The following is a 27,782-nucleotide window of genomic DNA, read 5'->3' as shown; positions in this document are numbered from 1 at the left end:
TTAGGTCAGGGTACATGCTGGAGATGATGGGTGTGGACACCAGGGCTGTCATTTCATCAAAATTCCATTAGGAGGTAACACCATTCCTGTTCCCAGTCAGACTCCATGGGAATGCACCAATGGAAATAGTTCCCAATGGACACCTAAACTTCAAAACCTAAGGACAAATTTTTTAGCACCATGCGGGAAATAAGAAACGGGAACAGATGGCCTTGAAATGATGTTTAATGGAATTTTGAAAAACCTTTTAATTAGTGTGAACCATTATTATTATTATTTTTTTGATCATCCTGACATAATAGGTCTTGAACAGTATTACAGTAACGCAATTAGTTTTACATGCAATTTCCAATCCAAATGTCCAATACTCGCCACCCACATTGAAGTGTCATTTTTTAAAAATGCGAGTGTCATTTTTTTTCCCACCACATTGAATATTTGAGCCAAAGAAAAATGTCCAACTACTGCAAATCAACACAACCAGATCACTGCTGAGTACTTAAAAAGCTGTGGTATGTGACTTATCATGATAAGTTATCCTTCACAAAAATGTGCTGGAAATTTTTTTATACTAGAAAAAAAATGTAAAAACAAAACAACATTGCTTGCCATCTAACATTCCAACAATTCCCTACATTGAAAAAACCCCAAAGTGCGAAGCCTCTGGAAGAAGATCTATCCTTATTTAGTGCTAAAACAGTTAGTTCTTGACACAGGAAAAAGTTTTAAAAAAAAGATGCAAGAGTACGTCTACAGTGCAAGAGAAGACCAGGAACTTAACAAAAATAAACAATAAAACAAGTAAAAAAAAAAAAAATCATTTGACATTTGTTCGGTAAAAACAGTAGGATAAATACAAACATAGATAGAGTCCGTCCAATGTGATCCTTTTTCTTTTCTTTAGTTTTTTTTTGTTTTGTTTTTTGCTTTCCTTAGTCATTAAAGGACTTCACAACAGTTCAGTCTATCAATCCAAGGTCAGGGGCGCTGTAGTATGCAGTGTTATTCAATAGTACATTCTAATAGAAAATGAGAATAGCTATTGTACATACAGGAATTTAAGCCATACAATCATAACCATGACTATAATAGTAGTAAGAAAGAGAAAGCAGCACTGATAAACCTACAGTCCATCCCCCTATGTCCAATTTTTTTTTCCCCCTGTTTCATTACACCATCGCCTGGACTGGTAAGAAAACAAACGACAAAAAAGAAGAGAGGGTGCTGTTTTGGGAAGGGTGCGGGAAAAGGTGCATTCCATTAGGGGACTTTATACGTTACCTGCCAGAAAGCTATCAGTGTTATCACATATGGTAGAGTAGTAAGGTGGCTGGCCATCGGTGCTGTCCCCGTGCTGGGGAGACAGGTGCATGGGAGATTCAGGGTCGGACTCCTCAAGAGCGCTGGCTCCTGTTTTCCCACAAAGCAGGTACTGGTCTTCAGGATTGGCGTGTGACTCCCCTTGCTGGCCGAGGGGAAGCAGGTCGACAGGACAACCCAGTAGATCCTCGGCTTGAGCGGCTGCAGCAGGCAAGGTCAGCTCCTTAATGAGTGAGGGATCCTTAGCCTCTTCCGGAAGCTGGTCTTCGTTCTCCAGGGAAAAAATCCCAGGGCTCTTACCACAGCTCTCCGCAGTAGAATGAGCATTGGAGTTGGATACTGAGCAGTCAAAGCCATAGGAGGCTACAGAGTTGGCGGACTGCGGGGTCCCACCATCTTCCTCTCCAGCTTGCATGTCGGTGGCCTCCTCATCTTCCTCCAAGGCAGGGAGGTTTCGGGAGGCAGTAGGACTGTCTAAGGCTGCAGTGTCATCAGCTGGAGCATCAGGGTCATTGATTTGCATCTCTCCTTCAGTATCACTTGCCTCATCCCCAGACGTAGTAGGGGATGATGGAACAGATGCTGGTGCAGTTGGAGCATCACCCAGGACCTCATCTGCTGGAAGTGTCTCTGCTTCCTCTTCCTCCCCATCCCCTCGCTCCAGGTGAATCCCGAGGTCCTGTTCCTGGTCAGGCTGGGCTGTGGGGACAGGCGTCTGTTGCTTGTCCGAGCGTGACTCCACACCTGAACTGCTGTCGTAGTCTCGCAGCTCTTCAGGTGTGCTGGTCTCACTGCTGCTGTGGGCTGCCAGGGCTGTTCCACTAAGGGTGCTTGACTGGGACATACCAATTGCAGGTGCACACAGGTTAGTGCCATCCACTGGGACTGAGCTCTCGGTCTCTTCACGGACCACAAGGTGTGGTTCAGTCAAATGACCTAGAGGCTTCTCAAGCCAGGCTTCAGCAGGGGACTTTGTGGGCGTCTCAGGATCAGCTGCCTTGATGTCTAAGGGACTGGATGTTATGTTGATGGAGGTTGGCTGAGCCCAAGTGTCTACAAAGGGGTTGGATGGGCCCCAGGCTGCAGTCATGGGTATTGAGGGAGCTGGAGCAGTGCAGTTCAAGTTGTCTAGATAGCCTTCATCGTAGTCATCCTCATCTCCAGCAATCTTGCTTCCACTCTCCATCTGGCCTTCACTAACCATCTCAACATCTTCATCTTCGTGCTCCTCCTCTTCTTCAGATTTGAGCTGAACATCCATGTGGTGATCACCAGCTTGCTCATGGCCAAAGTCCATGTGGTCCTTGTCAATATGCTCTGGACCAGTGTCCATGTCCTCCTTTTCCTGCTCCTCTTCCTCCTCTTCTTCTTCCTCTTCCTCTTCATCTGAAAAAGATTTGACCCCTGGTGGGCCCATAAATGGCTGTTCCATTTCCACTTTTTTCAAAGTGAAGTCCTCTCCATCTTCATCATTGTGATGACTCTCCGTTTGGAAGGGTGAGGCTGTTTCTACTTGCTCCTGTTGGACGATCCTGCCAAAATCATCAGACTGCATTATGCCACTATTGGAACTGCTAAATTCTGATAATCCAAACTTAAAATCGTCCATTTTCTGTGTTTCAGGCACTGCTTGAACCTTTACAATCTCCCTCTCTTGCTGATCCTCATCATCTTCTTCTTCCTCCTCCTCCTCATGGTCATCCTCATTGATTTCTTCCTCTGCTTTTTCCACTGCCTCCTCCTTCTCCATACTAGGAGAAGTAGGTGACACACTGCTGAAATGCTCCACATGGGAACTACTCAACAGGTCAGGCTCCACTCTCAGATTGAAAGGTTTCCCTACATCCACTGCCTCCTCTTCTGCAGACTCCATGGTGGTCAGGAGATCCTCTTGAACCCTGATCTCTTCTTGCTCCAGATTCTCTGTGGTAATATCACTTGAGAACATGGGCTGATTCTGTGCCCAGGGATTACTGGCAGCATACATATCTTGTAGTGCAGCAGAGATCTGGGGTTCCACATGCGTGGGAGACTCTCCAGTGGGGGAGGATGGTGGTGACATTACTGTTGTTCCAAGAGTAGAAGGAGCACTTGGGTGCTCAAGATTCAGCTGAGCTGCCAGCTGTGGCACCACCTCTTCAGGTGTTTCTTCTTCTGTATCTGATCGAATGTCCTGAGTGTCTCCTGCAATGTCTTCAACTGCAGCAGCAATCAAAGATTCAACTGTGGGTTCTGGGATCGTTTCAGGCAGAGTTTCAGGCTTAGTTTCAAACAGGAGTTGGGACTCAGGTTCAGGGGCAATTTCAGACTCTGTTTCCAACAGGGGTTCAGATTCAGGTTCAGGGGCAGTTTCAGACTCTGTTTCCAACAGGGGTTCAGACTTGGGCTCAGGGGCAATTTCAGACTCTTTTTCCAACAGGAGTTCAGACTTGGGTTCAGGGGCAAATTCAAACTCAGTTTCCAACAAGGGTTCTGACTTGTGTTCAGGGCCAGAGGGAAATTCAGACTCGGTTTCAAGCAGTAATTCAGACTTAGTTTCAGATGTAAATTCAGACTCAGTTTCCAGTGGAAGTTCTGATTGGGGTTCAGGTGCAAATTCATACATGGTTTCAAGCAGGTGTTCAGATGTGTATTCAAGTTCACTTTCTAAAAGGAGTTTGGGTTCAGGTACAACTACAGGCTTGGTTTCAAGCAGGAGTTCAGACATTGTTTCAGGTGTAAATTCAGACTCACTTTCCAACAGGATGTCTGATCTGGGTTCAGGTGCAAGTGAAGGCTTGGGTTCAAGCAGAAGTTCAGACATAGTTTCAGGTGTAAATTCAGACTCACTTTCCAACAGGATTTCTGATCTGGGTTCAGATGCAAGTGCAGGCTTGGTTTCAAGCAGGAGTTCAGACATAGTTTCAGGTGAAAATTCAGACTCAGTTTCCAACAGGAGGTCTGATTTGGGCTCAGGTTCAAGTTCAGACTTTGTTTCAGGTAGGAGTTCAGACATAGTTTCAGGCAGATGTTCAGACTTGATTTCAGTTGAGAGCTGAGACTCGGTTTCCAATGGGAGTGGTGAAACGGGTTGAGGTGCATCTTCGAGCTTGGGTTCAGGTGTGGCTTCAAGCTTGGGTTCAGGTGCATCTTCGAGCTTGGGTTCAGGTGCAACTTCGAGTTTGGTTTCAGGTGAAACTTCGAGCTTGACTACAGGTGCAACTTCAGGCTTGGATTCAGGCAGGAGTTCAGACTGGACTTCAGATTCATTGTCTGTCACTGCAATAAAGGTCCCAGCAGCTGTGGCAGCAGCAGCAACAGCCATGGCTTCAACTGCAGCAGCAGTCTCAACAGCAGGAGCTTCGGCCTCTTTCTCTTTATGTGCAGGTTTGGGGCCACGTTTAACCGGCATGGGAGTGCTGCTCCCCACTACTTTCTTAGGGCTGGCTGCCTTGGCTGTGCTGTTCTTAGTGCTAGATGTTTTCATGGCAGCACTGATTTCCTTTGATTGAGTTGGTTTACTCTCCTTAGGCTTACTCGTCTTGGATTCCACTGCTGGCTTGCTGGGGGTAGAAGGTTTCCTGGAGACAGACTCTTGTTTGGCTGTTGTGGCTGCCTTCTGTGTGTCAGGCTTGTTGGTCTTAGTCGAAGCAGGGCGAGTGAGAGGGGAGGCAGTTGACTTCTTGGCTGCAGGGGTGGCTGGCTTGCTTGCATCTAAACAGATAAGCATATGGCAAAAGGAAGCATGTTCTCAGTGTCTGTTACTGTGTCACATATCAACATTGAACGAAGAAAAAACTATTCATATCTGAATGCTATGGAAATATGTTATATACTGTATAAAACAATAACATAAAAAGTCATGTCAAATAATGCATACTAAAGCCAATGAGTTCTTTAATTCTGATGGTTTTCATCTATTTTTCATTAATATGACAGCTTTTAAATATTATAAACATTTATCATGTACATAACAGCATACAGAGTTTCATATCAACTTATTTTTCTTATAACAGAAAGCAATTTGGCCAAATACAAGTCCCTATTAAGTTAATACACTTGACTTATGCTAACATCTCAAATAATTAAACTTGTCTCATCCGTAAAAATCCACATAATGTAGAAAGAGTGAAAATGCTTTCCTTTAAGGTTATAAATATTACTTTTAATTCTTTTATCTACCTTTCTTGTTGGGTGTAGGGCTTTTTGTGGATGTGGTTGGAGCTCGAGCAGCAGAGGGAGTTTTAGCAGGTGATGGTTTAGCAGTGGAGGTGGTTGTTTTGGCTGCAGATGGAGTGGTCTTTGATGCAGTTGTTGGTGTCTTGGATGTGGCAGGGGCAGCTGACTTCGGTGCAGCAGAAGCTGGGCGAGAAGCTGTGGTGCCTGTGGCAGGCCTGGAGAAGTAATGTCAGAAAGAAAACAGGAACTTAGTATCAACAGAAAACATATAAATTGTTATACAAAAAGAGTTAGCTCAAACCACAAAACAGTACATTAATTTGTTAACTATTACTCTGAGGGTAATAAACTCTGTGGTTGTGATACTGATGCTCTGTTTGACCTGAGCCGATTGTTCACAATGCAGATCTGGGCCCTGGAGGACCGACAGGAAAATATACGGAAGCAGAGCAGCGGGAAAGGAGGTAAGAAGGCATGGTCCTTTATTTATATGTAGCACAGAGCAGGAATGTGAGATAGGATTGGGTCACCTGTTCCTGTTTTGAAATCTGGGCCAAGACTACTAACAGAGTAAATGGAAAATTTGTAAAGATCTCCTAAACTAAGTTATGGTCTTCTGGATATAGGATGAGATATGCTGTTGTTCTTATTGACCCAGTTTTTATCACATATTCTGTCACACAGATATGACAGAGTAACACAGATGAATGAGGACCAGATTGATTTTAATATGGTCTCTGATCACGGAGTAGAAAGGATGGCTGTCTCTACTGATCTGTCAAAGTTCTAAACCGCAAACACTGAGTCAGAACTTACTCAGATTAACTTACATTCAAGACACCAGAGAACAGTAAGGCACTCTGTGTGATCAGTATGAGCATTTCAAGGAAACAGAAAGCATTTCTATGTGTTCTGTATGAGTGAGTTTGTGTCAGTAATCCTAGTAATCCTGCATTCACACTACAACAAATTAATTTTCTATGGACATGTGCGAAACAGAGCCATGATTTCAGGGACTGAGGCAGCCAAAAATGTAATAGCACGACATCTGAACTGAGATGTTCTCAATCCTAAGCAAATTAAGTACGATGCAGTAAAGTGACAAATGCAAATGACTGGCTCGAATGAGTCCTCAGGTCAATCCTATTGTGTCTTGTCCGACATTTCTTCAGCTCTGCACACACAACTTTAGCTTGTATTAGTTCCCATTTACTGTTTGACATGCAAAAATGGAAGAAAAACTTTCACATATGACCTCTCATTAAATTATCATTAAATGTGTACTACACATTACATTTCAGAGATCCTTGGTGACTCTGGTGAGTATATGTAGCTAGTATAGTTAGCTTGCTTTGGTAATCTGCCAACAAATCTAGTATGAAGCCTAGTACATCACATGTAAATCAAACCTAAACCCATTTTAAACAAAACAGATGTATATAAATCGTATAGCGAGCTTTACATTTTGGCTACTGCCATTTCTCATCTGAATTTAAAAAAAAAAAAAAAAAAGGTTAGACAGTGCACACCAACAACAGATGAAGTACAAGCAACATAAGCGACTTGCTAGTGTGAATATAGGTAAGACAGTTCCTTAAAACCCTTGGCATCGTTCTGTTCATTGATAAGTGGCTATGTTAATTGCTATTGGTATCTCCTGGTCATCATCTCCTCTTTGGGGCTTGCCCTACTGCTAACCAGACATGCTTATCTGTATTCATCATTTAATCCCTGTAATCCCTTTCTAATTAAGCTCTATGGGTGCTGAAGAAGAACTGACAAGAACCCAAACACACAAGAGTAGCCACAAGAATGAAACGATCCTGTCAAACCTGGCACAAACAACTTCACCCCTGAAAATTTGCTTTTCCCCAAGCCCCTCAGTGACCCGTATCACCACACGACTAATGCGGTCTGCCTGGTAAGTGGTCCTGTAGGGCCTGGGCCCTATCATCAGGGCTGAGAAAAGCAACCTAGATCCCGCAGGCATGGCATGAGCGGTTGATCTCCTTAATACATGCTCCACTGGCGGCCTGCTCTAAATAAAGTTTCTGAAACAACAAGAGCGCCAGCGAGGATGACAAGACAGGGAGAGCGGCAAGAGTCGCTTTAATCTTCTATACCGAAAAAGCACAAGCAAAAATAACCATTCAAATCCCACTCGTGTGTATGTGTGTGTGTGTGGAGGCAAAGCACACGACTGCTGAATATTCAGTGTGTATTCTGGTGAAAGGAAGGGGGAGAGAATACCACAGATATGACATTCATGTCCTACACATAGAGCTATGGGTATAAAAGGCTGCTTATGCAGAGATAAAAGAAGAATGAGCTCAGCAGTGCTGAGTAGAAAAATGGGTGGGTTCCTGATTCAGCTTATTTTACACAGAAGCGAAGAAGTTTGTCAGACGAGCAAAGACACATCAGTAGTAACAAAAGAAAAACCCAAAGATGGAATATAAATACACAATGCAGTTTCATATAACTGCAATGTGGCTACTTTTGTTTTATGGCTTTGTACGCTAGTACACCATGTCAAGATCAGGACGACCAGATAAATAACAATGAGGATATAGTCATACACATGTTAATTTAAATACTTCCACACCATTGCAGGGATTACAAGACACTGACCTCTGAACCAGCAAGGCCAAGGCAGTGGTGGCTCTGTCGGAGAATCTACAAGAGCCTACTTTAAGGTTCCTGAGCAAAGATTAGTCCATTCTACTGAATAAAGCAATTTAAATATTACTATGACAGTTAATGTATGATGAGCCCATAGAGTTCTTAACAACTGAGCCAGTACCATTTAAATAAATGACACAATCTATTTTTACACTGATCGTGCATTATTTCACGCTCAGAAATGACAACAGTAGCGGCTGCTACACACCAATGTGAGACAAACTACACGCAACACGAGCGATTTACTTTGCAGTGTGAACATAGGGTTATGGACGGATGATACGGATTTGATACGGATACTGTAATTTGTTCAATTATAGTAATTTCGTTTCCCTTATCTGGGGGGACAGTGTAGCAATTCCTATCTAATTTACCTAATCGGATATAAAAGATGACATAAAATGATAAAATATTAATTAATACATTTGTCCATCTACAGTAAGTGCTTTATCTTGGTCAGGGTGAAAGTGGATCCGGAGTCTGTCCTGGTAACACTAGGTGCATGGCAGGAATACAACGGCACCATGCACACACACACACACACAGTCATACCTAGGGGCAATTTAGTGTAGAAACTCCACCTAGTGACATGTGTTTGGGCGGAGGACCCAGAGGAAACCCACAGGAACACTGGGAGAATATGAGAAAGTCCCCAACACAAGCTCAAACTGAGAAAATTATGAAATATAGGCCTAGTTCCTTCAATTAACCCTAGAGTAATGTTGTCCAGTTCAGTGTAGGGCTGGATCTGCTTCTATGGTCAGCATCATCATTTGGTAAGGTCCAGCAAATTTGAAATAATAATGAAAAGAAAAGCTAAAATGGCAGCTGATCAATGAATATGCTGATCAAACCGAACTAGGAACTGTCTGGGCGTGGCCTAATATTCTAATGAGCATGTGTGATTGGCTCCCAGCCTGCTACCACATTACTGTCACTAATCTCTAAACTGAAGAGACAGTTCAAGCACGAATGCATAATCTTGAAGTTGCAATGAAATGGCTTGAGAGTTGATTTGTTTCCGAATGTTGATGCATTTACTTTTGATACAGGAAGTCAGAGCGGTGGCATGTAGAAATGACTAGTTTGACTAGTTTACATGACAGCCAATAGCATTCAGGATACGCCACACACCGGATCTAAACAAACCTGACAGTAGCTTAGCAAACTAGCTAAACATGAAGAACAGCAAAGAGTTTTAATTAGAGCTTTTTTCAACTGCTGCTAATGAGTTAACGAACTGCTATTGCTGCTAACGAGTTAACGAACTGCTATTGCTGCTAATGAGTTAACGACCTGCTACTGCTGCTAATGAGTTAACGACCTGCTACTGCTGCTAACAAACTGCTCCAGTAGAGCAAGACCCATCCTGGAGGCATGACATATGGGTTCCTAGAGCGCATTTAACTGGATAAACACAAATATTAGCACAGGTAATTTCCCCAGAAGTTATGAACTATAAAATTAAACCGAGAACATCTCCCAAACTGATTTTCTGCCCTTCTTTTTTTTTTTTTTTTTTTTTTTTTTTTAAACAATCGTATTGGTGTCCAAAACACTGAAAGCTCTGAAACACCAATTTTGATTTCAGGGGCACTTGAAAACTATGTGGAACAAGCAACCTCACCCTAGTGATTGGTGAAAGTGTTAAGTCGTGCCCTTAATCTGACTTTGTACTGTGGCTCGAAGCATTAAAGACAGCGCGAAGAACAGGGGCTGAACCCTGGCATGGAGGCTAGGAGCGTGGCGCAACATTCGGAAAGAAAGTTCCATAACTGCTATTCGATATGGAGCAAGAAGAGGCACACAATAAATACCCCAGCTCAAACCAGTATGCATAATCTCTAGTGACAGATCTGACTCAATTTAGAGTGAGAGAGAGGAAAGCAAGAGACAGAATTAATGTCTGCTTGCTTCAAATGTAACTTGACAGAGAGGAGAAGAAGCATGATATGCACGGCTCATCCAATTAAAGATGATAAAACTTCATATTAGTGCCACTTTCCACTTCTCAAATAATCTCCTGTGTAAAATCATGCTCCTTATTTGCACTCTGCTAGTTGTGGATCTTGCACAATGTTACAGGGAGGGAAAAAAAGGTAAACTAGGCCACTGTTTTCATATTTTATGTGTCTATAAAAGTTTGATGTTGCCATCGGCTAGGCCACCGGCATCTGTGCCTCAGTTAGGGGGCAAAGAAATAACATTTAGATTATAACCTGAAAAAATAACAGGATCACAGGGTAAAGTGAGGAAACACACACACACACACACACACACACACACACACACACACAACCAGACACAGACACACACACTTTAAAGTTCATGAATGTAGCCCTGGGCTTTTTTCTACAAATAACACTGACTCATTAGGCATTAGTCATTAAGTGTGAATCATTAGGCATTTGTGCAGACAAGGGGACTTTTTTTTTTTTTTCAGTCAACACAGAAACACAAATCTGAACATCTGATCCACAACAAATTAAACAAACATTTCTGCTGAATTTTCCCTGTATGTGATCGAGTAAGCAGAAGCAGAGATCTCCACATGAAGCTGAAGGGAACTGGCAACTAACAACTGATGAAGTTTTAATTAGGCAACCGGGACTCTTTAGCCCCTTAAACGGATTCTGCTAATGCCTCGCAAAGCGCAGAGACACGTGCGTAGCTCCGCCAAAGAGGCATCGATCCAAATCTGAACACCTCCCCTGTGTGGACGCTTCTCAGAGCGAGCAGATACACGAAACGAACTCATAATAAAAACAGACAAATCCCGACATGCTAAAAAAATGAGCAACAGTCAATCTGCTCATCGTCTTATAGTCCAGAAATCAGAATCCTGCTGAGGAAGGCCAAGACCTCCAACTAATAAACTCCGGAAATCAGCTGAGGTGGCGATATGACGTCATGCCAACATGGCGCCAGCCAAAGAGAAGCAATGCCGTTAATGGTAGATGCTACTTCAAAATATGTTAGAGCGTCCCGCTGATTGCATTTCAGGAAAAAACAATATCACATTAATAATACAAAAAATGTGTCACAATATGGATTGTATAATTAGTACGTCTATCATTTAAAGTATCCTAAAGCTTATTTGGAAAACTATAATGATTTTTCTACTTGTTTATAAAACTATTCACATGATTGTTCCACAAAAAAAGCTACTAAACACCCAAAATTCTACATTTCCCACCACTGTTCCATGGTAACTCTGTGCTGTAGGGCCTGGATTTGCATACTGGAACCTGATTGGCTCTTATATTTTATGACACAATAATATTTGCATATCAGTGATAATTTCACTCAAATATTCACTCAAATTCACTTCTTTGACAGGGTCTAATCCTAGAAACCACATTTAATAAGGTATAGCATCTCCTCGCCATTGATTTTTCTTCGTTAGCAAATAATTTCACTCTATTTTAGTGCTAATTCACAAATGTAAATGATACTCGAAGGTATTTTTAATGATATGCATCACAGTATATAGGCAAAACAGTTGTGTTGCAATAAAAAAACAAAAAAGTGAAAGATTGAGATTAATAACACTTTTATTTATTACAAACATGGAAAACACTGAAAATAAAGGAACGTATAAAAATCTATACAAAATTTTAAGATTTGTTAAAAATCAGTGCAAATTTAACACCTAATCTGTTGCTTATAATCAGAGCTTCAAACTGTTTCTAATTATAAAAATACTGACGATATCTGCGATATTGCAGAAAAGGGTATTGTCACATAATATGGATATTGTGATAAATTATATCACCATATTGCCCAGGTGTACGAGTGAATCTCTCCCTGGAGCTACGCGACTGATGTACAAACGCATTTCTGTGCTGAAGCAGAAACCTGGGGGCTCTTTTTTTACAATAAAACAGGACGATCAGTGTAACCACATGACACCGGGAGAGCTGCTGTAACATTAATCACAGCATGTACGTGGAGAAAACAGGAACAGGGCGTACAGCTTCGATTTAAACACACAATGAAGAAAGCTGGCCAAGAAGGTGAAGAGCATGAAGCAAGGCTGGGTTTTAAAGCAATCAATCAATCAAGTGCTAGTGGTTACACTCTAACACACACACACACACACACACACACACAGAGTCCCTGCCACGCCCAGCTCTCCTCTACTGCAAGATCCATTTGGTGATTAGATGCAGTGCAGTGGCAGAGAGAGAAAGAGAGAGAGAGAGGGAAACAGAGGAAGAGGGAGAGAGACACACATAGAAACATAGAAGGAGAGAAAGACTGAGAAATAGGAGAGATAGAGAGAAAAAAGAGGAAAAGAGAGAAACAGAGCAATAGAGAGACAAAAATAGAAACAAGAGAGTGACGCAGAGAGAGAAAGACAAAGTGATAGAGACAGATACAGAGAGCTGGTAAAAAGAGAGAAACAGAGATAGGAGAGAAAGAAAGATAAAAATGGACAGAGAGAAGCAGAGAGAGCAAGAGACAGAAAAAAAGAGGGACAGAGTAAGAGAGAGACAGAGAGAAAGAGAAAGAGAGACAGACAGTGTGAGAGAAAGACAGAGAGAGAGAGAGAGAGAGAGAGAGAGAGAGAGAGAGAGATTTACAGTGTAATGTATAGTGACTCACTATGAGCTCACGCATGTCTGAAGGACACGCCCATTGCGTCAGTGTCACTTGTTTATCCACTGCATGTGTTAATTAAAACGCCACACGCCGCCATGATGCAGGGTTACAACAGGTTAAAGCTTATCAGTGCTCACCACAACAGAGCCATTCTCTCTGTCTCCCTCTCTCGTATACACACACACACACACACACACACACACACAGATGCCAAACACCCACAGAAAAACTGAGACAAAGATTCCAGCATACAGACGTAGAAATGCCAACATCGTCAGGCACGCGCACAATCCCACACAAACACATTCTCTCTCCCTCACACACACACACACACACACACACACACGCACACAGAAGCAGAGCTACATGTGTGTTTGTTGCCATGATTTATTCATGCACCGTTCGCCATATACACTGCAGAGACCAGGAACTCCCTACTGTTCCAGGCTGCACACACACACACACACACACACACACACGCATTTGCATTGTGGCACAGATATTAAAAGTATAATTGCACACACACACACACACACACACACACACACACACACACACACGGCATGCAAAGAAGCAGTGCTACACATTGTGACTCTGATCCGCCTTGCGATGCATCACAGTCATGATAAATTAAGATCAGACTGGTTTTTTTTTTTGTTTTTTTTTTTTTTAGCTTTTACTGGCTCGTACAAAAAGCCAGGATTCATCCAAACACATGAGAACATCTCGTCTGTAGTGTCTCGGTATGATCGTAGCACACAATAAGACAGAATACTTTCTGCATACTGCAACCTTTCAAGGCCAATAAGATTTCCGGAAAGATTAAGAGATGATGTAATGTGCCGTCGTTGCACAACAACAACAACAACAAAAGGAAAACACATATTGCAATCTAAATAGTGCTTTTGGATCTGAGGAATGTGAATATATTGCCCTGCAAAAAAAAAAAGAAAAAAGAAAAACGTTAGAAAGTTCCGAATCAGCAAGAAAAAGAGTTGAAATAAGGTCACAGCCTATAACAAATGATTTATGGGGCAGTCTCAGATGTCGACACTCGTCCAAAATGAGGCCGGCTTGGCAGAGAGAAAGATACGGAGCTTAATTAATCCTACGCTCCTCCTCGCTGTCTGTGAGTTTGGTTTTTTTTTCCACCTTTTTTTTTTGCTTTCTTTCAAAAACAGGAAACAGCAAACAGTGACACTAAAGAAGGGAAACTGTCATGTCTTAAGTAAACACTGAAGAAAATAATTACGGACAGTACACAAAAAGCTTGCTGTTGTAATCACAATGTTGAAAACAATCAAATTCCAACACACACACACACACACAGACTAGTATGACGTAGAGCGACAGAGACCACCGAAGCACTTCAAGACATTCCTCCTCATGGCTCAGCAACAAAGGCATCATTCAGGCAGAGGCGCCGAGTGGCCATGTTTGTTTCTGAGAGATGGACGTGCTCGATGCAGGTATTCACGATAATCTGAGCTGATTGCTGAAGCTCCACACAAACACCACACTGCCATGCCTGTCATTCGTCTCCGGGCCTTATCTTCTGAACGGCGTAATCTCTGATCTAAACCCTGTGTGTCTTGGCGAGACTATCGGCCTACTTACGGAGCAAAGCCAAACGTTTCCCAGAATCCATTTTCCTGTCCAGATGCTGAAATGCTAAATGTTAAGTAACATGTGGGCTGAAATAAAAAGCTCAGACAGAGAGAGAGAGAGAGAGATAGGGCCTTAATGCTCAACCAAACACCATACCCTGCGATCCTAATTAACATAATCTGGCAGGCTGCTTGGTAACATCTGAACCAATCAGAGGCCTACCTGGTTGTCTTGGAGACAGGTGGCTTGTCGGTTTTGGGAGAGGAAGTCGTGTTGGGCTTGGTGGTATTGGCAGAGGCAGGTCTGGGAGCAGACGCTGGTATGAGGAAAAGGTTAAAAACCAGTTTAAATAAACAGGTTGCTCAGAAAATCCTGACTTTCGTAACTATTTCTAAAGGTTTGCTAACAATAACGTCCACAGATGCTAATACGTATTTATGTACTCTGTGTTGCTATGGCATCGTTTCTGCTATTCCTAGCTTTATGATTAATTTGTAAAAATCCTAAAATCCAAAATTTCTTGGCAATTCCAACATGAACATGATCTAATCAACCAGAACAACAACCAAACAAAAGTGCAGTGGCATGCTAGTGCAATGCTAATTGGTGGCCGTCGACTTTCACTCATTCTTACAGACATTATTCTTTTAACAGCACCTCTTTCCACCTACCTGTAGGTTTTGGTTTGGCTTTTTCGCCATTGACAGATGTCTTCTTGGCCGGCTGCGTCGTGCCGGTGGTCTTTGGTGACCCAATGGGCTTCTTTTCTGCAGTCTTGCTGGTGGTCTTGGTGTTCACTGCCCCAACGGCAGCTACAGGCTTTTTAGAAGCTGCACTGGTTGTCTTCTTCTCGGCAGCTGCGCTAGTGGTGGTCTTCTTGGCAACGCCGTTGGCTTGTGGCGGCTTCTGTACTCCATTCGTTATGCGGCTCTGAGTGGTGCTGGGACGAGCGCCAGTGGTGGATGTCTTTGTTTTGGTGGCACCCTTTGTCTTTGCTTTTGGGTCTGCAGTCTTATCCTTGCTGGGCTTGGTGGCGGCCGCGGGCGTCTCGGTTGTCTGCGGCTCCCCTTGTTCCATCTCTTCCGTTTGTGAAGCGGGCGGAGCTTGATCCTGGCCTTCCCCCAGCGGCTCCCCCTGGATCACGGGATCTGCATCTAGTGCTACCATTGGCTCCGTCGCTCCTGAGTCAACCCCGTCTGGTTTCATCTTGGGAAACAGGGAACTCAAACCACTATCAGGTACAGTGAACAACCTACAAATACAGAAAAATGGTGCAGTGTGAGAATCAAGACAATAGTTGAAAAAAAAAAAAAAAAACCTTTGCACTGTCAAATAGAAGCTTGGGAATTATCAGATTAGGTCTGTCCTCTGAGAATCAGAATCATTATCAGGATCAGGGTCAGCAAATCGAGCCATTAAATTACAGAAATGTGTATGGCTGTAATTTAACATTACCAATGCTTTGGCAATGTAAAGCCTTTTACCATGCCAAAAAGCTACTTGAATCTTGAAATCTTGAATGTTGAATCAGAATAGGCATGAGAGAATCAGCATCAGTATTAGAAACAGGCCAAGAAGGAAAATTAAACTGAATGTATTCAAAGCACCAAGTGGAAAAAGAATGGGAACAAAACATAACAAGCCAAGCTCTATTGGGAACAAGTGTGCCTTAACAGATTTGTCTGTGTGCTTTCGGTTTTAATAAAAGGATTGTGATGGTAGCATGGTGTTAATTATCAACAGAGTGCACAGACGTATACTGACAGAGCCATTATTTAAGAGTTTCACAGTTGATATGCCACATTTCAAAGGGCAAGAAAAGTAAGAAGTGGTTTGTATTAGAGTCGCAATACCACTGTGAATGTTTGAGCCTTGGCTGCAAAGCCTTGTTACCCATGCCTTTCTCATGCAGATGTTTTATGTACGATTTAAGAACGACACAAATGCATCACAGCAGCCAGACAGAGGATGTGGCTTGGCCTGGGTGGGTGGGGGGCCATGGGAAAAGAAAAAAGAAGCTTGAGGTCCTTCTGGACCTGAGGAGGAAGACACTCGATGTTCTAACTTCCGCACTGAATATGTCTTTCTCTCACACCCACAATCATTACATCATTCTGGTCAGCCTGAGCTGTTCTTTTTTACCCCCCTTCCTTTTTCAGAAGGTCTTTAAGAGCTACAGTATATGCACATCCCCACGCTGCTCTCAGTCACCCCTCCTCCCTCCTTCTGTCCAGCAAAAAGATCTGTGCTAGTGCTCTTAGGAGTGTTTGGACAGATGGCCTTAACAGCTGAGGAAACCCAGAGAGAGGGAGAGAGAGAGTGAGAGAAAAGAGGGGGAGAGTGGAAGAGAGGGAGAAGTCCTGAGGGAGAGGATCCCTGTAGCTATACACACTTCCAGACAGATCTGTCTCACTTTGACTCCACTTCTGAACGTTAGCAAAGAGAGAAAGAGAGGGAAAGAGAGAGAGAGAAAGAGACTGGGCCTTCCCAGTCAAAAAATGTGGCTTTAGTCTCAAACTCAAAAAATGATGACAGCAGTGGCAATGTCCTCCACAAGAACCACAAGAATAAGAACCTCTGCCTCAATACCAGAAGCTACATCTCTTGACTGAGACAATTCGTTTTGTTTTTTTTGGGGTTTTTTTTTTTGTGAACACCAACACGCCTCATAGTCTCTTACATCACCCTCCACCCACATTCAAAAACCTGTTAACAACCACTTATCCGTCAAGCAGCACAACACTACTCCTTATTCCAGAAAAGGAACTAATGTCCGTCAGGCCCCTCGCTCTGAGAGTCGTCTGCACATCGAGACCACGGTATGTGTGAAATATTTCATCGGTGGCGCCCTTGCTGTCCTGTCGTTTTCCTTCTGGTTAAAGGGCGCTGGCGTGGATGAGGTTTTTTTCCTGCGTCAGAGCGATAAATCACAGACTCGCAGCGGGGAGAGGAGCCGTTTTTTTGTAAATCCATGGCTGGATGATTACCAAGAAAACCGGCTGGATGTCCTGGATCTGGATTTTAATGTCATGGATTGGGGATGCAATATTTTTACAGTGGTGTGGGAGTAAAAAGGTTAAGCCCAAAGCCCAAACTGGCTATAAGTCTAGGCTTCTTTTTTGACCCCTCACTTTGACACATTTCTTTACTAGTGTAGCGATTAACAAATTAGCCTTGTTCTCGGCAACACGTACACACCATCTGATGGCCTACTTCCTGTAACAAATCTGACACCTCCTCCGGAAAGGATAAAAAGGTCAAAAAAATCTTCTGTATCTCTTCAAAAAAAAAAAAAATGATACCCATTTATTTCTACAACTCCCATTTCAGAACATCCTACATCATTTTCCTTTTTGGCTGTCCTCCAACAAAGCAGAGCTATCCAGTCCTTTCCTCCTAGATGAGAAGATGAGGTCCTCTGCGTGCTGCCACTGTCTAATCAGGCCATCAGCATATTTTAAGGGCAATTTCACCCTGCTCTCACAATTCGAGAGCATGTGCAACACAGGGCTATATGCATGTATGAATAAATGAATTCCTGAATAGCTCCTTGTGCCTTCAGATGTGGCCTGAGTGGAAAAGCAACAGCAGAACTGTTTTACATCACCACTCCAATAAATGAGGAATGAGGCCCAGCAGGAACTAGCGAGCTAATGCCATCCAGCTCTAGACGTACTGTGCTGGTGGCTTGCACCCAGCGTCCAACAATCTGACACAAACTGCTAGCAACTAAACATTCCAGCCAGTGCTAATAGCGCTGATGAATAGCGCGCTATAGCAGTCCATAGTGTGTGGGGTTTTTTTGGCCTGTAAGTCACTGTGGCTTTTCTTTAAATAGCTATCAATGGAGGAACTGTAGGGGGGAAAGATTTGCATGAAGCGAAAGATGACGCAGAAATCCTCAGTTCCATATGACTCTGTTTCTGGGAAAGAAGCTTTCATCAGCTGTTCACTTCTCCAAGGCTCTGGTTTGGCACTTTAAAGGGGTGCTGCTAAAGCTTTCTGACCCAGTAATCATCAGCAATTTATCACCGTTTGGCATTTTGCTGAGACCAGGCTGGTCTAGCTAATGCACCGTGGTGCCTGAGCTAACCGCAGCCAATCCCTGAATGCCAGACTGAGACAATGCAGCATCTCTGTCCAGCATCTCCACACTATCCATGTCCACCCGAGGCAGTAGTGGACCCTCCCCCACGTCCCCAATTCTAAAAGCAGTGGAACACAGGACCCCTGTGTTATTTTCATTCACTAATGGGATGTACCAGAGACCCTTCCTACATTTGCGGTTCTGAAAAATCTGATTAGCTGACCAAGGTGTCATGCACCAAAACAGGCACCTTCCATGTGAACCTTCTTGACCCTGAAACAACAGATTAACAGATGGTACTAATGTAATCAAGAAACAGCACAACAATGATTGGATGAGTTACCAAAGTCTTCATTATTTTCGTTTTGAGAGTTTGGTCACCCCTAGCCTGAAAGACATACAGAGGTGCCCACACTGATAAGAAACAGGCTGAGAGAAACTATTTTAGAAATGGAAAAACTATTTTACCACAAAATTAAAAAGGCATAAGTCAGTGGATTAGATGTCTGGTGTAAGCGTTACTTAATAATAAGCAGCTACACCATTTTATTTTTACCAAACACATTCCCGCCCACTTGTTGTCATTGGCTCAACAGACCAAAGCTTGTGAATTAGTGAAAGTAATTCAGAAGCAAATGCACATCTTTTACATAACTTGCCCATTCCCCTTTTTTGCTTTTCAACTGGGATAATTTTATTCATGTTTGGTCTGACTGCTGTTTTAGCTAAAAAGACATATAAGCATATTAAGATTTCTGATGTAGAAATTAAAATTAAGAGTTCTGATGTAGAAATATCATGCTGCTCCACATGAATGTTCAACCCTTTAGATGGCCATGGAACATTGCTGCCTTTCGTTAAACAAATGGTGTCTTTCACAACTGCACAAATACTCCATGGGCTGTTTGTGTCCGTAACGCCAACGAGATTACGTGAAGCTGTTGCTGAGACCACCACCGTTAGCAGGCTGAACTGACACCTTTATGTCATCCGACCCATCATGAGACTTTGGAAGGAAGTGTTATGTCACTACTGCTAGAGGGGATGACTAGTGCACATGATGCTCTCTATGTTCATATTTACAAAATCTGAGGACATTCTCAATCCACCCTTGGCCAGAAGGTCAGGAAGCCGCCTTGGCTCGGTGCACAAACAAACTGCTGTGAAACAAAGCTCGCTGGACTCCACCAGATTCTTCCCAGAATACATGCAGATGAGGGGGCCAAGAGGAAGGAGTTGGGATGCCTGTACAGGTGGTGATGTCAGACCATAACAAATGACTTTTTGAGGCCATTGGCTTCTGGGGGAAGTGAGAAAACAAAAACGAATCACTGGGGGTAAGCCAAGGGTTTTAGAAAGAAGTGGGATTTGGTAGTGAGTAAGGATGTACCTTTTGTTGTCGTAACTTGGCTGGTGGGCCATCAGCTTGTGTGGCAGGCCCCTGGACTCTGTCCAATTGTAGGATAAGTATTCCTTGTACTGTAAATAGGATTTTGGCAAGTTTTTTTGCAGATCAGGGAAGCCATGTGCCATCAGTGAATTTCAGTTCACCAAGTTCACCAAGCATCCTAGTATTTTAGGAGGGGAAAGTTTGATTTGGTGTTATTAACTGGGGATCATTTGTACTCTCCATCCATGGATAGTTTATTATTCTGCCCTGCGTGCTACACATGCCCCCTCATCCCACCAGTTCTAATAAAGGTTTAGGCCATATCACACTACATGCAGGCCGAATGGGCATGAGTCATCATGGCCGCAGGCTCTGGAGGGGGTTGACCCCCTGGGGCACAAAGATTAACACACGACAGGGCTCGTTAACCCTGTACAAAGCCTGATGCTAATCCTGCTTGATCTGCTTGACCATCCTCCGGCCTATGGAACAAGAAATCAAAAAGAAACAGAGAGCTAGTGTACACCAACAAACAAATAAACCACACAAACCAAACCAGTCAACGCCACAAATGTTGGCATTTTGATGAGCTTTAGTCTTGGCGAACCAGATGACCAGCGGGAGCGGTTACAAAGGCAGCGTTGTGGCTCGAGACTGGAGCAGAAGGAAAAATGACTCTGCATATAAGCATTTACTCTGCGCAGACTAAATGCCATGGATATCACCGTTCTCCCTGTGACCAGTCAGCGGAGGAGGAAGTAGAAACGCGTTTAGGTGATCTCAAGAGACATTTGTAACCTGAAGACCAAAACCCATTACCCATTATCCTGCTCACAGTGAAAGCCTCTGCCGGGGGGCAAATTAGATAAGTGGTGATCAGGAGCAGCTGGTGGGGTTTGATCAATAGTGCTGGATTTTGTGTCCATGTGTGCACATGGTCACACAGACATGCACCATGATGGGTGGAGATAACATCTGTGGCAGGCAGCCAATATGCCTGGCTAGCTAGGGAAGGGAAAGGCGGGCACACACACACTCCCACAGTACTCTACCTATAAGAGGATTACATCCTTTCTGCCAGGCATGGCACAGATGGAACACACAGACGCAACATACTGTGAGCGAATGCACAATAATGAACAGCTGAGTCAACTGATGCGCTTTGGACAATCTACAGCAAACAGAAAGTTGACAGCGCCCTTTAATTCAGTGCGGCGTTCACTGTAGAGCCATTCATGCGACAGAGCTGTACACTATGCAGTGCTTCATTGCGGCAATAACACAATAATAATAATACCCACTTTATTTGATTTTTTTCTCTCAGCATTTGACTGTAAACAGGTTTCGTATTCACTATTGAGCCCTTGTTTGCCCTCAGTGAATATTCACAGTCAGAGGGTCATGTGCACTCCACATGCGATGCTCTACACCCTATTAATAAAGAGTTTGCATAGATAAAACAAATAAAGCCGAACCACACTCTTGCACTGGGCAGAAGCGGCAAGCATCTCCAAATCTATTCACTGTGAGCTCAGTGTGGCGAAAAGTAAATCCCACTTCAAAGCAACTCTGGATATAGTATTTCATAATATTTAACCTGACTCAGCACCAGTGAGTGTATAGATCTGGTCATGTGACCTTTCAGGGAAAACATGATCAAGTGACAAGAACGTATACTCTGCTAACTGGTCTATCCAACCATAATATGATTTCAATTATCAGAAAATAAACAAACAAAAAAAAAACCTTTGCAATTATAATTCCCTCTGTCTGATAAATCTCCATTATAACCACTTAATGCTTTTTAAAACATATCATCCATCCATCATGACAACCCTGAACATTACGCTTAATTAGGAGTAATACAAAAACAACTATCAATAATTTTGTTATCAATTTCACAACAAATTATGTCACTCTACTTAACTCAGAGCATCATCAGTTTACATTGTTACATGGATTAACCAGCTCCTGATTGGACGTTAGCGTTAATCTAATTAATTTAATCAGAGGTTTTTATTTAATTTTATGCTGCTTTTTAATATGTAGTGAATTTATCTCAAATGTAAAAATGGCACTGATCTGATACACAGGATCGGCATCGGACTGATGCCAGCAAAAAACAATGGATCCGTTATCGGAGAAAAAAGAATGTATTTGGTTCAATCCTGTAACAAATGGAAAAGATTGGAACTGGGTTTTGAAAAGATACAGAGACATGATTGCCTTTTTTGTAAGTCACTTTTTCAGCTATGTATTATTTTAAAGCTTAGGAGTTTTTAAAGAATAAAATTATGGATGGGTATCGTTATCAGTCAATACTCAAGGTTGCGGTATCTGTATCTGAAAAGAAAAGGTGGTATCCTGCCATATGTAATAAAATGTATTAAATTTTATCATCCCTCCTTCATGGCTAAGAGTAGTCACCGGACTGAAACAGGAAGTTGTAATAAAATGAAGGAAATGCAAATCCCGTCCAGTCTGACTCCTAATCTCAGGCTGACTGATAACGTTTAACAAAGAACATGGCTCTTATGATGGCTCTGTATGCAAACAGCCCTCATATCTGACTGATAAGTGATCCAATTTACATAAAAATTCAGTTACAGTTAAGTATAGAACCAATTTAAATGGCATTTGTTCCTGTTTTGTATTTTTCCAGAGTAAGCTTGAAGCTGTTACAGTACAAATCCTACTCCAATACAACAGTCCGTAAATCACAGCATGCGGTTTTAGAGGAAAATTGACCTCCACCAAAGGTCACCTCCCGCTAAAACAATCCAGAACACACAAACAGTGGAAACGAGGACAACGCTGCACCAAAAAGCCCACAGCCAACTGTTGTGTGTGACAACTGCACACCGCCTGTGGAGCCTTTATCTGTACTGCAGCAACAGGGTAACATAATCTGGGAAGAGCACAAGCAACTGCAGGAAAACCACAACGCCGTTTTGGCACGGCCATCTTGGGAAAAGCCACGCAGCGGTCGCCCTGGAGAGTATCGATGGCTGCTGCGGTTCAGCTAATCGCTCCGCTGCAGATGCGGGTGCCAGCTACAACGATTATTAATGGAGGTGGTTGTGACATTCGCCGGGTCATTCGGTTCTTTCCCGTAATTATTCTGGGAATAAGGGAGCTGGACAGCCAATCACAGTGCGGAGAGAGAAGACGGCTGAGTCATGCGCACGATCCCCGGGTTGCAATGGCGGCTATTCATCATGACATGATACATGGGTTATTGTTGTCTACCAGAATATCAGGCTTTCAGAGTGAACGAGGAAACAAAACAGCACGGCAAAATGCTCGAGCTATAAAGCATTGACCTTTGACCTTATATGTACTTGATATAAGATATACAATGTTGTCTTATAATACAATATCTTATAATAAATTATATACTTTTTTGTATATTAGTATATCAATATACATTTTTAACCACATTCTCAAGTGACCGTCCTATCCGCCATTTTGCCTTCATGAAACTGTCATTCAGTGAAGAGGATTATGGGATTGCGTTCTTTAAGAGGAGCATACACAACAGAATGTATTTGCTAATAATAAGGGACTTGTGCTCCTTTACAAATGGGACAATAATTAACTGTGAAGCACAAACGCGTGTTTGTGGTAACACAATGACATCTTCTAAACATCAAGATATGGATGACTACTACAACCAGATCAACGCAGTGACATCTGGATCCAGCATTTCATTTGGGATCAGAAGAGAACAGCAGGAAAAGACGAGCACACTGCGACAGTATCCTAAATACTATAATGTACATTAAGATTATTGCAGGATGGGCGGGTTCAGACGTTACGACATCCTAAAGTCGTAAAAATGCACGGCCCATTATGATCGATTACCTAGGACCAGGTTCTATGTAATAGCTTATGAATATATGAAGTTAACTTCTAATTGCTTCTCCAATGCATTCTCATTTTATATAGATTTATGATTTCGCTGAGGTTGCATCCGTGACTCGATCGATAATTTTTTTTTCTCATGTACCATATCAAAGAGTGACAGACAGCTCTGAAAGAAGACGGCCATCTTGGGTCTTTTGTTTGCCAAGACGCAGACGAGTAAATACAGGCTCTGATATCGAGATCAGAACCTCTGCCTGCCTCAGGACTTACATGGTATTGAATTAATGTGGTTATAAAATCGATATGATTCACTCCATCATCATCAGAAACGGTCAGAATTTTGCGAACCAGACTGTAACCTGTTTGCTATCCAGACTTGACTTACGACTGCAAAAGGGATAAAGGCGTTATCTGTCTTAAGCATCGTGCTTAACACATGCGCTCCCAATAATAAGGTCTCAGAGTTTCTTCCTGCTGTAGGATGATTTACCGACGAGGCGTGGGATACGATCTTGGCAGATATGGTGGGATCATCGTAATTACAAAGAGGAGGACATCTGAAGCAAGGATCCCACATCTTTCTTTCTTTCTGTCTTTCCTTCTTTCCACATCTTTTGCTATTGTTCTGATGGAGGAAGGAGACAATACTGACCATAGTGTCTGCTTTTTCCATTTTCATTCTCATCCATCATGAGAAATCCAGATCAACGCATCATAAAGCGTCTGTTTTCAACGTACGCAAAAACCACAGATCCTCGATGGTTTGAAAATTTGTTGATTGTTGAGTGGCTGAAAGGGAGGAGAAGGAGGAGGAGGAGGAGGAGAAGGAGAAGAAGGAGGAGGAGAAGGAGGAGGAGGAGGACCGGTCTCATCCAGCCGCCCCACTACAGAACAATAGAAACCCAAAGTGATGGATAGAGACATGGGGAGGGGAGATATATGGGGGTGGGTTAGGGTGACTGTTAAGGGCAAATAACTTTAAGCAGCCTGAACAGTGAAAAATTGAATATCATAGAAGATCAATCTATCAATAAAGTACGATATCCATCAATGGGAGATGATGCATCATCTCAACACAGGAGAACGAATTATTCATTTCGTCCCCATTTCATGCGGTCATTTGTGTTATAGCAGGGTTTGATTAGATGTTGTGTTAGAAAGGGGGGGGAAAATGATGGTAGAAAAGTAGGTCCAAGTCAATGAAGTCACAATTTGTCATAAATCATGAGGTTACAATTTAATAATGCGTTCAATACGCAACAAGTTCACTTAGATTTAGGTAGAAATCAGAGATCTCAATGTGCAAGGCCAACAGGTTCACCTAACATGCCTAGATTAGATTAGATTAGATTAGATTGGATTAGATTACATTGGATATCTAATGTTATGCTACTGATTTAGCTAGTCATAATCTCTCTTTTTGTAACCCTTGCAGTTAACGTTATGTGTTATGTGCTGTCTGCTTAGCTGTGAAAACACAACAGTCAGTACAAAGGGATCTGCATGGTAATAGCTTGGTGAAATGGCATTCACTGAGACAAAAAGAAACCTACTCACGAGCTCATTCACTCCCTCCGGTTTATATTTTACACATAAAATGTAACACCAAGGCGAGGTTTCCGTCATCAAAACGGAACAATACCGAGATGAAAAGCTGTATTAGAGACAGAAATGAAGTTACTAGCCACCTAAAAAAGCCCAATAAAAACCCTTACCGAGGCTCCAACCGCTGTTTCCTCTTCCAGCTACGCCCAAACCGAGCTCGCGCGTATCCCTGCTTTTCCTCCCAAATCCTCTCAGCACAAAAACACAACAACAAAGAGGACAGAAAACGACAAAAACCAAAAGAAGAGGGAAGGAGGAGAAGAAGAAGGCGCTCACACACTCACTGGAGTTAAAGTGGAATATGGTGTAGCTGAAAGCTCCGAGGATTTTCTTCTGGGAGCCTGATTTCAGTGTGTAACCGGCTGGAGGAGAGAGAGAGAGAGACAGAGAGAGAGAGAGAGAGAGAGAGAGAGACTGTGTGTGTGTGAGTGTGAGAGAGAGAGAGAGAGAGACTGTGTGTGTGAGAGAGAGAGAGAGAGAGAGAGAAAGAGAGAGATGCTACATAAAGAATGGAAAGACGCTTTAGCAGTCGCCTCTCTCTCTCTCTCTCTCTCTCTCTCTCTCACACACACACACACACACACACACACACACACTCCCATTCTCTCACTCTCTCTCTCTCACACTCACACACACACACACTCTCATTCTCTCTCTCTCTTTCTCTCTCTCTCTCTCACACACACACACTCTCATTCTCTCTCTCTCTCTCTCTCTCTCACATACACACACACACACACACACAAACACAGTTTTCATGTGCTTTATTGGCATGATAAATAATTGTACATTTGTATTGCCAAAGCGAGTATAAAGGAAGGGTAGTGCAAACACAGGACAAATAAAATAAAAAGACAAAATAAAATACTAATAGATTAAACAAAAAATAATGCAAACGATGTGCATACATTAAGGACAATATAAAGCCACTATTTACACAGTCTCTCTCTCCCCCTCTCACACACACACACACACACACACCCCTCTCAACTCAACCATCACTACACACGTCCTGAAACACAATGCATACTACCGTACTAGTTAGTATGTCAGAACAGAGACTCGGGAACTGTTGAATTTAAACCTGTCGCCATGACTACGCCCTAACGCGCATACTTCCGTACTAAGCAGTATGTCAAATCAAACTCACTAACGGTCACGTTCCAAAACCCGCATTGATTAGTATGTTCGAACAGAAACTCGCCAACCGTTCAATTTAAACCCGTCGCCATGGCTACGCCCTAACGCGCAGGCATCCATACTTCCGTACTAAATAGTATGTTAAATCAGAACGTCACTAATAATCACATTCCAAAACTGCATACTACTGTACTAAACTAGTATAGAATGTCAGAATGGAAACTCAGGAACTGTTAGAGCTGAACAGGTCGCCATGGCTACGCCCTAACGCCCATACTTCCGTACTAAATAGCCATACACCACAACTGTAAAATTATGTACTGTATATACTAGTAACATCAGATATATGTAGTAGAAGTGAAATAAAATGACATCTTGTTTATAAGCAACATTTGCTGGTTTTTACATTTCTCCATAGAATAACTACGTCTAAAATTGCATACTGAATAGTATGCTCTAAGAGTAGTAGATATGATTATATACTGTTTAGAATATATATATATATATATATATATATATATATATATATATATATATATATATATATATATATATATATATATATGCTGGACATACTATTTATGTATCTAGTATGTAGTATGAAGTATATATAGTATGTTTTTTTTTATAATCCAGCCAATCAGCGCGCGCTCGAGCTTTATTCAAATGAAGGATGATGTCATTACACATGCCGGGCGCGGGCACGCAGCCCCGCCCCGCCTCGCCCCGCCCACTCCTCCTCCGCGCGCGAGTTTTTTTTTTTTTTTTTAAATGCCCCTCCCACGTTCGAAAGTTCCAAATCCTTCCACGCGCCGTGCCCAGTTCCCGCCCTTTTCTCTCTTTCTTTCTTTTTCTTTCTTTCTTTTCTGTCTTTAGTTTTCAGTTGACTCAGGGTGGATTTACTTTGTTAGACTCTGAATTTCTGAATAGTTTTTTAATATATGAGAGATACATGAAGTATACAGATGGATGGATGGGTTAGGTTTTTGTGTTTGTTTGTTTGTTTGTTTGTTTGTTTGTTTGTTTTGTTTGTTTTGTTTGTTTGGCAAACTGGGGTCACATCCAGCTGTGGTACCATCCAGGCCAGGGGTTTTCAAAATTTTTTGTACTCCAAGGACTTCTTTAATTGTGAAAATAAATTCCACACTCACACTCATTATCATTTATATATGTATGATAACATTTAGTCTATTTATAAAAGCTTTATTCCTGTTTATAACTTTTCCACTGACAGAACATACATTAGGTCCATGCTGATATTATTTCCACCCTTGAGTTATTGAGCTTTGGATTAAAACTCATTCACATCACCGGGGCTGA

The 27,782-nt window shown here is 42.5% G+C and overlaps 1 protein-coding gene across 2 annotated transcripts; it reads right to left on the bottom strand.

Annotated features, from left to right (window-relative positions):
- Positions 1-209: 209 nt before the first annotated feature.
- On the bottom strand, positions 210-25,805 carry prr36b (proline rich 36b). Of its 2 annotated transcripts, none has more exons than XM_026927236.3 (5): positions 25,433-25,805; positions 15,045-15,625; positions 14,596-14,689; positions 5,482-5,693; positions 210-5,013 (listed from the first exon to the last, which is right to left on the bottom strand). In XM_026927236.3, exons 2-5 carry the CDS (start codon positions 15,577-15,579, stop codon positions 1,271-1,273), a joined length of 4,584 nt encoding a protein of 1,527 aa, XP_026783037.2. In that variant the 5' UTR covers positions 15,580-15,625; positions 25,433-25,805; the 3' UTR covers positions 210-1,270. The 2 variants fall into 2 exon arrangements, with proteins under 2 accessions (XP_026783037.2, XP_026783038.2); XM_026927237.3 differs by having other exon boundaries at positions 25,607-25,805.
- Positions 25,806-27,782: the final 1,977 nt, after the last annotated feature.

This window comes from Pangasianodon hypophthalmus, chromosome 29 (genome assembly GCF_027358585.1).
Source record: "Pangasianodon hypophthalmus isolate fPanHyp1 chromosome 29, fPanHyp1.pri, whole genome shotgun sequence".
NCBI lineage: Eukaryota > Metazoa > Chordata > Actinopteri > Siluriformes > Pangasiidae > Pangasianodon > Pangasianodon hypophthalmus.
The sequence above is the reverse complement of the archived record's forward strand: the minus strand, read 5'-3'. Positions and strand labels throughout refer to the sequence as shown.

Bases quoted from the DNA above. Each gene is read 5' to 3' on its own strand.
- prr36b (XM_026927236.3), bottom strand. From the start codon at position 15,579: ATGAAACCAGACGGGGTTGACTCAGGAGCGACGGAGCCAATGGTAGCA. The intron at 14,690-15,044 runs GTAGGTGGAAAG...TCCTCATACCAG, and splicing joins AGCCAAACCAAAACCTACAG to CGTCTGCTCCCAGACCTGCC. The intron at 5,694-14,595 runs GTAGGCCTCTGA...TTACTTCTCCAG, and splicing joins CCTGTCTCCAAGACAACCAG to GCCTGCCACAGGCACCACAG.